At 36.0% G+C, this 16,841-nt stretch overlaps 1 protein-coding gene across 4 annotated transcripts in view; it reads left to right on the top strand.

The window, feature by feature from the left end:
- Positions 1 to 15,977, top strand: part of NICN1 (nicolin 1) — a 525,511-nt gene extending 509,534 nt beyond the window's left edge. For all 4 annotated transcript variants that reach the window (XM_044070573.1, XM_044070574.1, XM_044070572.1 and 1 more), the window contains one exon: positions 14,747 to 15,977. In XM_044070573.1, the coding sequence (XP_043926508.1) occupies positions 14,747 to 14,788 (42 nt within the window). In that variant the 3' untranslated portion in view covers positions 14,789 to 15,977. The remainder of the gene's footprint in view (positions 1 to 14,746) is intronic.
- The last annotated feature ends 864 nt before the right edge of the window (positions 15,978 to 16,841 follow it).

Here is a 16,841-nt window from a genome sequence, read left to right on the forward strand (position 1 = left end):
TCTTTGTCAAAATACCTTCTGTCATTATGTTCTAAATCTTCCAGTGCATCGTTATATGTTCTTTTATATTTTTCTTTCTCTAATTTTCTCACATCATATTGCCTTTGTAAAAAAACATTTTTTTGACATTTTCTTTAACTGTCATCCACCATTAAGACCAATTTTTATAAAATGTTCCCATAGTAATATATTTCCTTAACCATATTACTAATCTCTTTCCTTCTTCATTCCATCCTTTTTATTCCTTTGCTTATTTTTATATATTCATTTTTTTGTATCTCTAGCCATATTGCAAGAAGATCAGAAATTCCTGTTTCAGCTACCTCTTCTCCTATAACTAAACCTTATGATACTATAAAATAATCTGTTTCAGTTCTATGCATACCTCTATTGTGTAAGTCCATGAATTTTTGTCCCAAAGTTTTAACTTCCCACATCTTATAACTTCTAACATTTTTCTTGTATTATTTCCCATTTTTACTCTTGTCTTTTAAATCACAGTTAAAGTCTCCTGTTATTAAAATATTCATATCTATCCCTACATAGTCTAAAATCTGATGAAATAAGATTTCTCTTTCTTTACAACTAGTATAAGCATATAATGTTACAGTTATATGTACTTGTTCTTTATATTTTAAATTTACAATGGTTAATCTTCCCATTTTTGCTAAAGTTACATCTATTATAATTACTGTATTTCTACAGAATACAGCTATTCCAGAAGATCTCTCATACCAAATTTCAGATTATCTTTACCATCATAGTTTCTCTGTAATCTTTCTTCATTTGTTAAAATGTTGTGCCTTCTAATATAATTACATCTACATTGCATGTATTACACCTCTCCAAAATCTATAGTCTTCTTACTATATTCTTAGTATTATTCACATTTACATAAAACACTCTAAAATGTTCATTTTTCCTTAGGTTGCTGGTTTCATAAATTTATAGTTAATTACTAGGCTAGCATTCTTAATAGGGCATTCTATGCCTAGCCAATTTTCCTTCCAAAGATGAGAATCAAACACTGTATCTTGTGTCTGTGAGTCAAACACTTTAACCATTATACCAACTCCAACCAGTATGTATTCTTTTTCATTCATTTCATTTTTTTGTAAGTATCCCTTTAAATTAAAATTTTCTTTTTCCTGTCTTTTACCCTTTTACCAATAGAATTCTTTTTTCTTTTACTTCCTCCCAATTTATCTCTTCTTCTTCACTTATTTCAGAACGTTCTTATGTGTCTTCTTTATTTTTTCTCATCTAATTTTTCTTCTATTTTTACTACTACTATAATTTATCTTTGTTCATTTTCTTCTCTTTCTTTTTCCTTACTGTTATTTTAATTTTTGCAGTCCACCCATAAATGTTCGATTGTGTTACATTTATAACATTTCAATTCACATTTTTTGCACTATGTCCCATTTCCCCACAAATGTAACATTTTAGTTTGTCACAGTTACTTATCAAATGGCCTTCTTTTCCACAAAAAACATGTTTTGAGCTGACCCCAGTATTTTACAGTACCCCTAGTCCCCTCCACAATTATCATACTTGGTATGTGTATAATATTTTTTTCTCTGTGTCTTTTTTTTTAACAATATTACAATCCCAGGCACCAGTCCATAAACCCCTTATGTCATAAACTTTTGCAATGTCTAGTACTTCTTTAGCTAAAGTTTTCAAATGTCCTTATAAAGCCTTTTTACCTCTGTTTAAAGTTGTATATACATTTTCTTTTGTGTTTCCATGTTAAATGCTTTTATTACATAAAGATTCATTGGGTTAAAGTCATTATTTTTTCATATTCTTCAAGAAAATGTTCCATTGAAAAAACAATCTCAAATGTAATGTCACAAAATGTATATTTGTTAATAAGAATAAATGTTCTTACCTCATCTGCTTTTACACCCAAAGGAGCTATTAAATTGTCCCACACTTCATATCTGTCCATTTCTTTGTTTTCCTTTCTTTGCGTCATCACCTTTTCATTTTCTTCTTCCTTCTTTTTTACTACTACATTTCTGCCTTCTTTTACTTTCTCTGCATATGCTTTCTTTTCCATTTCACCACTTTTCTTCAGGATTGTCTCCGTATTATCCTTTTCTACTTTCTCCATAATGTTCCCCCAGGAAATATCTACGTCATTTTCTGGCTCACTGTGCATCACCATTTCTTTAAGTAAATCATTCCACAACCATTCTGACTGGGGAGTAGTAATTATATACCCATCATTTGCTGACTTATCTCCAGCAAACACATTTCTTTAAAACATCTCAGAATCCTGCACACATTCTCTGGTCTCAATATTTGCTTTCTCCTCCATTTCTCACCTCTTCATCGTCTCCTTCTGTTTCTATCTGTCACCCTGATTCTCCAGGCCATCTGTGCACCTGGAATGGAAATAGGAAGTGCTTCTGCAAAATAGGCCCCACTCATAATGATGTGTAGGGGGGTTATTGATATATACATAACATATTATTTACAGATTTACATTATTTACATCTGTTTGCAAATCTTCATACATTATAAACTTCATTTTAAGCATTCCCTCCCCACTGTTTTATCCACAACGAAAACAGTATTTTCTCCAAAATCTTTGTCAAAGTCCATTTTCCATTGTATTTAATTTCATTTAATCTCTCATCCCAAGTAGTCCATGAAACATAAAATATTAGTCTTTCCATTTTCTTCACTTCTTCCTGTTTTCATGCCCCATAATAACCAAATTCTATTATGCCCATATTTATTTGCTCAAATTTAAAAAATAAAGTTTCACCCTATTATGTTTACATGTTTCTTTCCACAAATTAACTCTTTCACATTTCAAAAACACATGCTCAGTAGTCTTAAACTCTTCACATTTATTACATATTCTATCTTCCTTTTTTGTATGGCATATTTGCCTTAACTGGCAATTTTCTAATAGACAATCTTCATAAAAATACATTCTTTATTCTTTTTATAGTTAGAATATCTCATCATTGTGGCTTTTCTCTTATCTATTTCTAAATCTTTCCATGGATAAATGCAATAAAATGCTTTCATAATATTTAAGTACCATTTCTTTCTATTTTTCTCACATATATTCTTTTTTTATTTTCCATAACACAGTTTTGTTTTGATACTCTTTCATTTCTTCATTCACAATGCCTTTACTTATTTTTTTAAGTTGTTTGTATTTATAATATAGCATCATTTCTATCAAGTTTTTATTTTCCTTCATAATTCCTTTTAATACCTTATATAAAATTAAAGTTGCTGCATGTACTGGAATCCATCTCTTGACTGGATTCAGTCTAGGGGCCAATATAAAAGAAAATATAATCGCCATTTGTTTCTTTTCATACTTAGTAGGAACCATATAGATGTTAGCAACATAAGCAATTTTTCCTGTTACATGGTGTTCAATAAGTGTGTGTTTTTCTGTATGAAAATCTACATGATTTCCAAAAATTAGTCATATCCTTTACTTATGAGTACAGTATCCAATTGTTGTAGTCTGTATTCATTCCTTCCAAATATTATTCCCAATATATCTATATATTTTTCATTGAACTCAATACCTCCTGTCATACTGTCAAGACCAGATCCTTTGTTTTTCTCTTTATTTGTACTTAAACCAATTTTTTTTAATTTATACTTAATTTTTCAATTACCTTTTCCATCCATACTTTATTTTTAACAATTAATACAATATTATCCACATAATTATACATTGATGGCAATTGTACTTCCTTCATCATTTTGTGTCCACCGCTACTTGATATTTTTTTTAATTTCTTTCACTATTACATTCATAAGTAATGAGAAAATTATACTAGTAGCTGGGCAGCCCTGTTTTATTCCACATTCTATTTTTATTTCTTCCCCAATCCAGCCATGTTCATTTAGTTTCACATAGTTCCTTTCATAAACAGATTTTATTACTTGTAATATTTTTTTTGCTTATATTATATGCCTGCAAAATTCTCCATAATGATTTATACTGAATATTATCATAGGCTTTACTTATATCTCCTATCATAATCTTCAGTTGTGCATTTTTATTTATATCATCAACTATTTCTCTTATTATCCATAATAACTCCTGACTTCCTTTTTCTCCAAATAAATTTTGGTCACATATTGTATCCATTTTTTAGCCTTTTTGTTATTATTATCATAAAGATTTTATAATCCATATTATTTAATGTTATAGGTCTCCATTTTTTATCTCCTCTTTATTTCATTTTTTCAATATAAATTTTATAATGTCTGTACATCTCTCTTTCTCTTTAATTCCAGTTTCTAACCATTCATTCATAACTTCTATAAAAATGATTTTTGCATTTCTTTATACATACCATATTAATTTCCATCCAATCCTGTTTCAAAATTCATGTTAATATCTTTTAGAATTTCATTCAGTTATTTCAGTTATTTTTTGTTCTAAATAGTCATTATCTTCATTATTTATTTTTTCACCTTTATAAATTTGTTCTGTTTTTTTCTCTTTTAACAAATAATTCCAACACATATTATTTAATTATTTTGTATATTCCTTCTTGCTGTCTTATTTGCTTACCTTCCTTATTTTTTAATTCTCTTATTATTTTTCCTTCTTTTATCATTTTAATCAAATACGGTGCTACCTCTTATTTCACTCCTTGTAAACAATATTTTTGTTTATATAACAAGTTGTTAATTTTAATTTGATTCATTTTACATATTTCTCTTTCTTTTTCATAAAAGGAAATTTTCTTCTGTACTGTGCTTCTAAATGTTTCTCAACTTAGTATCTTATATCTCTGTTTTTCTTTCTTATTTTCTTCCTTATACATTCTAAAACTTTTTTTTTATATTTCCCTTTAAAATTAAGCCACCACAGTCAAATTCTCATAAAATTCTTTCATATTCATATTTTCCATAATTCAATAAGTTCTTTTTTCTCTTCTAAATCGAATTCCTTTTTATTAATTATCTTTATTCCTTTTCCTATTCTTATATATTCTCCATTTCCTGTAATTTAACCATACATCCACATGATCTGGAAATCCAGATATTAAAAAATAATCCCTTTCTGTCCTAATTTCATTCTTTTTGTAGGTCCAGTGGTTATTCTCCCATACACTTAACTTTCTACTTTTCATAATTTCTTTAACCATTTTAACATCACATTTGCTCTTATTTTTTATTAAATTGCAATTAAAATCACCCACCACCATAATATCCATATTTACACAAACATATTCAAGAATATTTTTAAACATTCTTTCTCTCTCTTTTTTGTTACATATGCATATAAAGCTATAATTCTGTACACATATTTTCCATATTAAGTCTATTACCATAATTCGTCCTAGTTCTACTATAGTTACATCTAATATTTTAATGATTTCTTGACATAATATATATATGCTTGAGAATGTTTCTTTTCCCATGTTCCAAACTACTGCACCATTCCAAAGTTTTTCAGTTTGTGTTTTTTCTTCCTATGTTAATAATCTGATATATTCTAAAACAATAATATGTGCATCTACTGCACCAAACCATTGTAATATACCTAATCTCCTCTTAATATGTGTCATACTGTTCACATTAAAGCTAATATTTTCAGCTTTTAAGAACAGTTAGTAGAATAAAACGTTTACCCCTTTCCTTTTTATTTTCTCTAAGCATTATATTTTTGAATTTTTTTTCCTTTCTTTAACTCTTTTCCCTATCAAATTATTTTTATTTCTTACTGTGCGCCAGTCAGCTTCATTCTCACTTGTCTCCTTTATTTCTTTTTCCTTGTTACTTTCTTTAACTTCATGCGTAAGCTCTTTATCAGTCACATCTTTTTGTACATTTTCTTGTATAACACATTTTTCTGTCTCTTTCTCCTGCATAACTTAATTTTCATTTTATTGCACATTCCTTTAACATTCTAGCCATGATTGACCAGAATTGCCACATTTTGTGCACTTTAAATCACATTTTTTTGAATTATGCCCTGTTTTACCAACATCTTTTTATCACATTCATTGATTAAATGATCATTTTTCCCAAAACCAGCAAGTCTTTGGTTGACCCCTGTATTTCACAAAATCTCTATTACCATGACCATTAATAATACTAGGTGCGTGCATAACATTATCATTTTTCATTTTCAGTATTACTCCACATTCCCATCCCAAGTCCACAGTTCTCTTTCATCATATGTTTTACAGTGTCTATTACTTCTTTACAAATACTTAACAAATGTTCTTTCAGTTCTTTTACTTCATCTTCAGTTATAAAATTGATCATTATTCTTTTTTTGCTTGTCTGGAAAAACCTTGCACCAGATATTCTGACCATGGATAAATATTTTTTTTTTGTTCATATGCACACAAAAAAATTTCCAGTCTCAAATATCAAGTCACAAATTGTCTCTTTATTAATTAAAGTAAATGCTCTTACCCATTTTGCTTTGACACCCAGAAGTGCTATGACAGTGCCCCAAACCTCACACCTGTCCAAAGTTTCTTCTTTTGTACTGCTCACATGTACTGTACACTTTTGTGTTTCTTTTATTTCTTCTTTCTTCTTTTTTCTTTTCTTCTTCTCCAACAGTTTGTGCTTAAGTGTTTGTCTCTGGCATAGTCTCTTCTTCTTTACCTTCTTTTATTTTGTCCATGATGTTGCTCCATGAAATTGCTGCTCCACTTTCTGTCTCACTTTGGTTTACCATTTCTTCCAACTAATCATCCCGCAACCCCCAGATTGGAAGGTTGTAATTATGCATTTTTCAGAGGTAACTGTCTCTCCTTCAAACAATCACCTCTGAAAGTTTTCCTCTGAATCCATCTCAGCTACAGCTACAATCTCCTTTTACACCATTGTCACTGTTTTTCTGCACCCACATCATCAGTAAAAAAACTTCTGGTATCGATTCTACCATTTCAGCTACAATTTCAACAACTTTCACTCCATTTTTAACAAAAGCTGTATCAGGCATGTTTTCTCTCTGTTCTTCCTGGTTGCCTCCGCACCTGGACAGGAAAACAAGAAGTCAGGATGTGTAACACACAAAGGCTTCCCCTGACTACCAAGAGTAGGGTAAGTTCCCTTATGCCTGGCCAGATTGCCCTAGTAGTATAAATACCACCTTGGGCCTCCACAGAAAAGAGGCTACTAGCCTAGTGGGACTAACCCAGTACACAAATGGTAAATAAATAAATTAAATAAACAGTAAAAAGCATGCCATTGATATGTGCCCTATTTTGTGGCTATGTCTAATTTATTCTGAAAAACATAAACTAGAAAAGGCATAGGAAACGTCTGAATGCACCCTCATGCAGCCATGCTTTCTGCAGATATTCCTAATCATGTGTGCTTGAGGTAAAGGGCAACCTGGAAAGTAAGATATGTTTTGTTCCAAATGTTACCAATATCTTTAGTGGCATGAACACTTGGGTTGAAAAGTTAAAGGATTTTTTGAAGATTAAATAATTTTTGAATGAACATCTGAAACTACTAAAAGTGTTGAGCGTGGTGGCTGATTTTTCATGTCTGAAATGCAGAAGGGCATGCCAGTGCCTCAGAGAAAGAAAAATATTGGCAGAATACGTACATTAAATACTAACTTTGATTGCATAATATTTTGTCTACATTTGAAGTATTCTTTAAGCAATGTCTTGCATTATCATATCAGTGCTCCAGTACATCAGGTTTTGCTTTGTCATAAATAATGGATTTGATGTTGTCAATTTTCATTCAGTCCTCAATTGATGGGTTCATATTCAATTAGTCGGATCTGAGTTGACTTAGCCATTGGTAAAGCCCGTGGCAACCAGGAACTCTTGAGCTTCTTCCTTACCCATCATGCACCAACCCCAATTACCTCAGATCTTGTTTGCCGCTCCAGCAAAAAGACTCTCGAGTTTTGTAGAGATAAGTGATAATTGTATTCTTTATACAGTTTATTTCCTTACTGCTGATTATCTTTCTATTCAGAAGCCTTACCCTACTTTCCATTTTCATCCATGTACTAATACCTTATTATGTTTCTTCCCTAGTTTGTACTTGTGTACTGTCCTGATACTATTGCTAGTATCTCTTCCTTTACCTTGGTAGTTCTTCATTACCATAGTTGGTATTTTCCCCTTTTTTCCTTCGGCCTTCCAAAAAAAATCTTTTTCTTTCTTCTGTTTTAGACAGTTTTCAAAAGTTTTAAACATGTCGGAAAAGCCAGCAGGGTTTAAAAAATGCATAAAGTGTGGGCATAAATTGCCTTTCTCAGATGCCCACACTTTATGCGTGTATTGTTTGGGCCCTCTTCATTTGCGTGAAGACTGCTCTATATGCGATAGTTTCAGTCTATGACCTTTAATGTAAATAAAAAATAAGCTCATATTGAAAGGCCTTCTTCCCTGCTCTTTTTGAGAAGCTATTTTCTGAAGGTTGATCTTCAAAGGTTAAGTCAAAGAAATCCTCTACTCTGAGGCCTTCCTCTTCATCTTCTACCTCAGATTCCTCGAGAGAAAGATCAGCAAAAGATATGGTCTCAACCCAGGAGCAAAAGAAGTCAAAACTTATAGATCCCACTCAGCTATGGATCTGAAAGCCTCAAAATCATCTGGTCCAACTGTTTCAGATCCGACTGTTTCCAAACAGGATCGAGCAAGTTCTAAGTTGTCTGGTCCTATGCTATTGGATCCAATATCACCTAAACTGGCATTTAAACCCTTACCTAGAGTAAGGTACTCTCCCTCCCTGGAACCTGTTCCAGATAAGTTCCTTTACCTTTTTGGAGTGCCCCAGATCTCCATTTACATTTTTTGCTCATTCTTTCAGGAGCCTAACCAGAGAAGACATGGAGACATTGGTGAAAAACATCCTCTTAGTGCAGGGGCAGATTGGAGTTTCCTCAGCTCCTACCCCTCCAGGTCAGGAAGTCTGAATGTTTTCAACTTCCCCTTTACAGGTTCCTCCTGTGACTACCACTGGAGTGTCAGAGTCCCTGGGTCTGAGGTGACCAGATCCGTCAGTTTCAGATCCGAGGATATTCTTTTCCTCTGATGTGAAGTCATCCCTGAGAGCTCTCGGAGCTGTAATCTGCCTGTTGGATCCAAGGTATTGTATTTGACTCTGAGATTTTCCATGCCATCTCTGCACCTTGGAGCCTCAGCACTGGACAGCTCAACTCCAGCTTTCACCTTGAATGTCTTGCCCTTGGAGCAGGAGGGGGCTATGATCAAGAATTGTGTCTTCTCTGGTCCGATGTCCTCTTCTTCTTTGGTCTGCTCAGCCTTTGAGGCTGTGGAGAGGGTCTCTTCTGCTCCAGCAGTACTGTCAAAACCTTCCCCCTTGGATCTGAAGTCTTCCATGATGACCCAGCACTTAGAGCCTCACCATCTCATTCCACTGGCACAGCTAGTACAAATGCCCCAGGCTGCTACTCAGGGAATTGTAATTTCCTTTTCAGATACCTCCCCAGAGCATCCCATTGAGGAGCTCAACAGAAAGAGGACGTGCAACAGGAAACACATTGATTCCCTGGAGGACTCCATGACAGAGCATACAGATTTTGATGAGGGAAGAGGGTCTCCATGGTCACCTTCTGAAGATGTCTTGTTTAGAGACATCCTGGAAATCCTTAAACAGAGAGTTGGCTGGATGCCTAGTAATCTTTTGTCTGAGGAATCTGTTCTTCTGGAGGCTTTTGGTACTGGACCCTCTACCTCCTGGGTGACTCCACCAGCCGATGAGCTCATTGACATGATTTAACTATGGGCATGGAAGACTCCAGACACCATAGAACCTATTCCTCAGAGACCAGATAGGATAATGGCACCACCGGAGGACAGACAGTTCTGGTGTAAGGGACTTCCTGTTGATGCCACTGTTGTTGCAGCAGCCACCCAGAAGAAACTAGCTGAAGAAAGTTCCACTGTCCATTCCCTCCAACAGGGACTCATGGGAAGTACACAGATTTGGGAAGTGTGTATACACCTCATCTACTTTTGCACTGAGGTCTCTCAGCTACTTGGCACATTTTACCAGATTACAAAGGGATTTGTTTAAGGAGTTATTAAATACTCTTTTGGGTGCTGTTACTGAGGAAGTGCAGGTCTCCGTAACTTCCCAGCTAGCTACCCTTCAGTTCATATCCAATTCTTCCATGAGATTGATCTAAAACATAGTAGAGGGAACCACAAGAGTAGCAGGTTCAGGCATTCCCATAAGGAAACAAGCCTGGATGTGCCTTTGTGAGTTTGCAGAGCCTTTCAAGTCCTCTTTCAGCAATGCCTCTTTTGACAAAATATCTTTGTTTGACCCCAAGGTGAAGGACACTCTATTCAGGTGTGAAAAGGATGGAAAGACCCTGTCTGTTGTGGGTGTGTTTTCTGACCTCTCAACAAACCTTTTCCAGGAATCAGCGAGGTGATAGTAAAATGTGGTTCAGAAAGTCTCAGGGTCCTTTCCAGGACACATGTGGAGGAAGATCTCCCAGAGATGCCACCAAACATGTGGCAGAAATAGTTTCAGAGGTTTGTTCTTTGACAAACCCTATCAGTACTCCTGAAAGGAAGCCCACTTGCCCACCTCTGGAGGCAGTTGGGGGATGACTATCCCTGCACCAGAGTGCCTAGCTAGATATAACAGAGGATTATTTCCAGAGGATATATAATACCCTTTTTCCTTCCACCGCTACTTTCAAGAAAAATCCCCACTATTTCATCCAGTTAGAGGGAAAAACAGCAATTCAAATATGAAAGCTGCTAGAAAAAAAAGAGTCATTTAAAAGGTCCCAGCAGACCAGATAGAATCTGGAACTTACTCAAGGTTCTTTTTATTGCCAAAGAAAACAAGGGAATGGAGATCGATTCTGGATGTCAATGAGCTAAACAAGTCAGTTCAAAACACCAAGTTTCAGATGGTCATGGTTCAGTCCATTCTCCCCTTTCTGGGCAAAAATGACTGGATGTGCTCTATAGACCTTCAGGATGCATTCTATCACATAAAGATTGTCCAGAAGGTATTTACACTTCTGGCTGGGAACCAGTCATCATTAGTTCAGAGTGCTGTCCTTTTATGCTCACCACAGCCCCCAGGGTGTTTACCAAGTGCATGGCAGTAGTAGCAGCTCACCAGAGGCTGCAAGGATTCCAAGTGTTTCCATGTCTGGACAACTAGCTCATTACGGCTCTGACCAGGCATCAAGTCATATGTGTAAGAGACCGGGTTCTCCAGGTTTGCTCTTATCTGGGGGATAACCATAAACTACAACAAATCTCATCTGCAACTGACTCAGACTTTAGAGTTTATAGGAGCAGTTTTCAATACAAAGACAACCATTCCTTTTCTTCCATTAGTGAGGGTTTAGACTATAAGACTTCAAGTCAAAATGATAACCTGCAGCACTTCAATTTCAGCCTGACTCATCCTTCAGGCTCTGGGATTGATGGCAGTAGCAATAACATTGGTACCACTAGCCAAGTTTTACATGAAAATTCTGCAATGGATGTTAGCTGCTCAGTGGTAGATTCTTTATCAACCTATGTCATACACAGTAAGAACCACTCACATCTGCTAGAGATATCTAGAATGGTGGATTCATTCAGACCAGGTTCTACAAGGTCTTCCATTCGTTCCCCCTCAGCCCAAGGCCATAGTGACCATGGACACTTCCCAGCTACGGTGAGGGGGGGGGGCAGTCCAAGGCACCTGGTCCCCCGAGGAAGCCAAATTGCATATAAATGTCCTAGAGATAAGAGCAGTGCTGTTAGTGTTGTAGGCATTTCAGAATGCTTTCCCTTTGGGGACAATTCCAGTCAGAAAACATGTTGATCGTCTTGTACATCACCAAATAGCGAGGAACTAAATCCTACTCATTGTATCGAGAAGCTGTCAGGGTATGGCAGTGGGTGATCTCTTCCAACTGCTTTATCTTAGCAATGTACATCCTGGGGAAATCCAATGTGATAGCACACAAACTGATCAGGTGCATTCTTCTACCCCACAAATGGTCCCTCAACAAGAAAATTGCAGACAAGATCTTCCGTCAATGGGGCCAGTCTTGCTGCGATCTTTTCGCTTACCCCCTGAACATCAAGTTCAGCAGCTATTTTACCCTAATCCCCTCAGAGGGGAAATCTCTGAGGGATGCTGTACTTCAGAATTGCCCCCCTAGTCTCCTGTACACGTATCCTCCCATTCCTTTAATTCACAAATTCCTTCAGAAAGCTTCCAGGTTGAAGAGTAAAGTTATCCTCATTACTCCATTTTGACATTGACAGATTTGGTTTCCCTTTCTTTGGCCTCACCTAATTCAACCATTTTGGTTTCTGGATCCAACTCTGGATCTTCTGTCTCACCCAACAGACATGATACACCCAGATATGGCAAACCTCAGACTGACTGCCTAGCTTCTCCAATTCCATTGATAGCCAGACATCCAATGCTCTCTTCCCCTGTCCATCATATTTTGATGTCTTCCCATAAACCTTCTACCAGGAAACTATACTCCAGCAAATGGAAAAGATTTTTTTTTGGGCTTAAAAGCATAACACTGAACCTCTTACAACTCCCATACATAATATATTAGATTTTTTATCACATCTCTTTAATGAAGGAGCTAGTTCTTCCATAGTTAAGAGTCCAGTTAGCAGCAATATCAAATTTTCATTTTGGGATAAATGACTCGTCAGTAGCATCTCATAAGTTAAGCAAAGCATTTTTAAGAGGCATACTACTCCTGAGGCCTTCCTTTAAAGATCCTACTCCTCTTTGGGACCTAAATCTAGTGCTGCAGTATCTTATTCAACCCCCATTTGAGCCTGCAGCTACCCGAGACCTTAAATTTCTTTAATGGAAGACAATTTTTTTTAGCAGCCATTGCTTCAGCCAGAAGAATTTGTGAGATACAAGCATTATCCTCAGAGTCCCTATACTTGATTTTTCATAGGGACAGAGTAACTTTATATACTAATCCATCATTTCTTCCAAAGGTGGTGTCAGAATCCAATATTAATCAATTAACCAAATTTTCCAACAAAGGTGAGGCTACACTACACTTACTGGGTGTCCACAAGCAGTTACATTTTTATTTGAATAGGACTAAGGACATCAGGAAATTGAATCAACTGTTTGTTTCATTTACAGCACCCACATCGGGTAAACCAGTTACGCTATCTAAATGGATAACAAATTGCATTTCTTTTGTGTATAATAAATCAGGTATCACTTTAACAAAAAACATTTGTGCTCATTCCACCAGATCCATAGTAACTTCCTCAGTATTTCAGTCCAGAATGTCCATGGGTGATATTTGTGCAGCAGCTACTTGGGGTACTCCCCATACATTTATTAATCATTACAAATTAGATCTGGTCTCCAGAGGAAGAGCATCTTTTGGTTCTGTGATGCTCAGGGATATCCTTTCTTGAGGCCACCCTGGAAATTAAGTAGCTGGAGACTCTGTCCCATCAGCTGAGGAATGAATGAAAATTGACAACATCAGACACTCACCATAACATTCCATTTGTGCTGTCCTTTTTCATTCTTCGTCATCTCCCCTCCCACCAACCCCCATCCTTAAGACTTCTGGAAGAATGAGCTTTTCACAGCCTACCTGTCTTATTTTTGATATATAAGACTTCAGATATAGCTTCTCCATAATAATAATAATAATAATTTGCATTTTTTTTACTTTTCTAAGCAGCAAACAAGATCTGAAGTAATTAGGGTTGGTGCATTATGGGTAAGGGAGAAGCTCGAGAGCTTCTGGTTGCCACGAGCTTTAGCAACGGGCGAGTCGGATCCGATCCCTGTTAGTTGAGGAAGAATAAAAATGGACAACACAGATGGAACGTTATAGTGAGCTCATAACTTCTTTTTAATGCTATATTCTAGGTCAGGTGACTCAGGTTAAAGGGAAAATGTAAGTGTTACTTTTATTTACTTTTCCCTTTTCTACAAATGTGATCAACCTCTGAGTTAGTACATATAGAGATTTGGGGTGTGGTGGCACACAAATAAAGTTTGTTGACCTTTATGCAATGTTTTAATTTGTGATTTTGTGTTTTTATTTAGATGTTTTAGTATTTGAGTCACAATTAAATGAGTTATGATTTTTCATTATAGATTTCTCATTACAGTGTAGATCGCATGGTATTGAAAGTGAACAAGGAGATATACCAGCAGTTTTCTACAGTATGCGGCACAAAGGTTAATAGGATGTGTAGTTCTGTGAAGGTTAGAGGGGCTGATAGGATGCTGATATGCTGGAAAAGAGCAACCCCTCTTGGAACTTGATGGTAGTATGAGTTCTATAATGACTGATGGAAATTCTCCATGTTGGTGATGAGATATGAACAGATTTTCTGAATAACACGTGCCCACAACCGGAGGCTGGATTACATTAGAGTGAGAAGCATATATACTTATTAAGAGAGGTAGTGTATTCCTGCAGTAGTTTTCTAGTGGAAATGGTAGAAAAGAATGCAGCTCTGAAGTTCAGAAATGCAAATACTAGGACGTACATGCATGAGTCATGCCAGTAAGGAAAGAGGGTGCAAGAAAAAATATAGAGCAGCTAACATTCTCAAAGAGAATATATGTCATAATCTGTGTATGTTGGAAGGAAATGTTTGTCTGTGGTTCTAAGCACTGTTGAAATATTTTGAATGTCAGTGGTGTACGAAATGGAGATGAAAATAGTAGATATATGAGATTATAGCTGGTTTGTGGAAAGTACAGCAAAAGTGAATGCTAACATTTCTTTTTCTTTCTGCAGATTGATGGCTGCTATGATGTAAATTTACTTTCCTATACCTGATGACCTCAGTGTTGCAGGAACATGTTTTCAAAAGAATTGTCATAGGACTGTTCATTGCATAAGCATGAAGCATCCCCAAGAATGAACTTGAATAGTTCTGAACTGATATAAAGACTCACAGCACTGAAGCATTAAAGACACGCTTCTTTTGGAAGACTTGCGCATAGGTCATAATTTGCTGTACAGTTTACTTTTGGGAGGGTGAAATATGTATTCTGACAGTATTTGCTGAGTTGCCTGTGCATACTGGTTTAGAACAGTCTATAGTTACTGATGGCGGGATCCACAAAAACTGCTTTTAACTTGCTGCATGGGATCATATTGATGTACTTCATCATTGGGACCTCTAAAATGGCATGGAGTGTCCTCATGGGATACATTGTTCATAGCAGTGAGCATTTTATGCAGTTAGTCTTCAGGGTGTGTGTGAGTGTGGCTGCATATGTGTTTAGGGTCGGATAGGTATGACTGTAATCTCTAAGAGGTATTTGTGTTTGCACACACAAATGAGAATGAAGTCTCTTTATGAAGTAGCTGTGCATATATTCTAAGAAATATCTATGCATTCTGCCTTTGCAGACTACTGAAAATGAAAGAGGGGGATTGGGTAGTGGATAGTGAGTATTTATATGTAAATGTACATGCATATGTGCCAGACTGATTTCTGACAGTAGCTTTCCATGTCACCAAAAGTGCATGGAGTAGTGACGGTAGCATGTTTACTTTCTGAGTCTGACATTGAGAGGGAATGTTCTGCAATACCTTAGGCTCCAAGGCAACTGCATGCCTGGAATTGTTATGATTCGAGATGCCATGAGATAATTGAGAGTTACATCCTGCACGACAATGTGCTAGTGCTCACACACACACACACACACACACACACACACACACACACACACACACACACAAAACCACACCCTACCAACTGGGTATGTGTATGTTGCATTGCATTCTGGCAGCATTTCTGCTGGATGTGACTTAATTAAGCATGAATTGCCCCTGGAACCTATGTGTGCTAGTGTGAGTAGACTGTGATGAGTTATTTGTGCAAAACTTGAATAGGCCAATTATTACAGTTTTGACTAACCTGTTTCCTCTTAGGAATTAGTTATTTGTGTTTTGCTGTGGTACTGCTGTCTTACTGTATTTGTACAATACAACTTCAATAAAGTTATTTAAATTTGAATTAGTCTTGTGTACTTGTGTATTTTAATGTTCTTTAGGCTTTTACTTCCATATTATTTACTTTCTCTCCTGTTTTGTCTGTAAAAAGATGGTGACACAGCTGAGGAGTGACAAGCATCTTGTGGATACATGGCAGGTTAGATGGTTTTTGATATTGTTCAGGGTGCTGCTAAGAGTAGGGCAGTGATCCTCCACCATATTGATCATTATTTAAATGGATGAAGCAATGCTGTTATTTCACAAAGATATTGTTCTGAGAATGATAAGTAGCCCTGCACTCCACAGGTGTTGCTCACTCCTCAGGATTCTATTCACTGTGACCATGTCTCTTGGCAATGTCAAACCCAGGGTAGCTGTAAATAATTTTAAAACTACATTATTTTGGTGAGGCATTGACTTTATAGAAAACTTTATGCACTTATTAATATGGAACACTATTCTGCTTGTCATACAAGTGCTGAGTAATGATTGTAGGATGGTGAGGTTTTGAAGAGTGACATTGGTAACAAGGAGGCCAGGTACAAACTCAGGATGACCACTCTGCTGCATCTGGGCAGTATTGTCAGGTTAAAACCGATGCCAGTGTTTGTTGCCATGCCTGTCTGCGTCTTGATAGAATTATATAAACATAATGTTTGCTTCCCTCATAGCAATAACATGTATTTGATAGAAAATATATATATTATTGTTTTTCCTTAACAGTAATAGAGGTTTTGGTAATCATAAAAACAATGTGATATTTTTAGGAATAGCGTAAAAAATACAGAGCCTGCAAATGTAGGAAGAAATAAATTATGTGTATTACTTTTCTATAATTGCCAAAGTATTCATAATGGTGACAGGTTATCTTGTGCTTTACTGCAAG

This window comes from Protopterus annectens, chromosome 4.part1, assembly GCF_019279795.1.
Source record: "Protopterus annectens isolate FY-2018-M chromosome 4.part1, PAN1.0, whole genome shotgun sequence".
Classification (NCBI taxonomy): Eukaryota; Metazoa; Chordata; order Ceratodontiformes; family Protopteridae; genus Protopterus; species Protopterus annectens.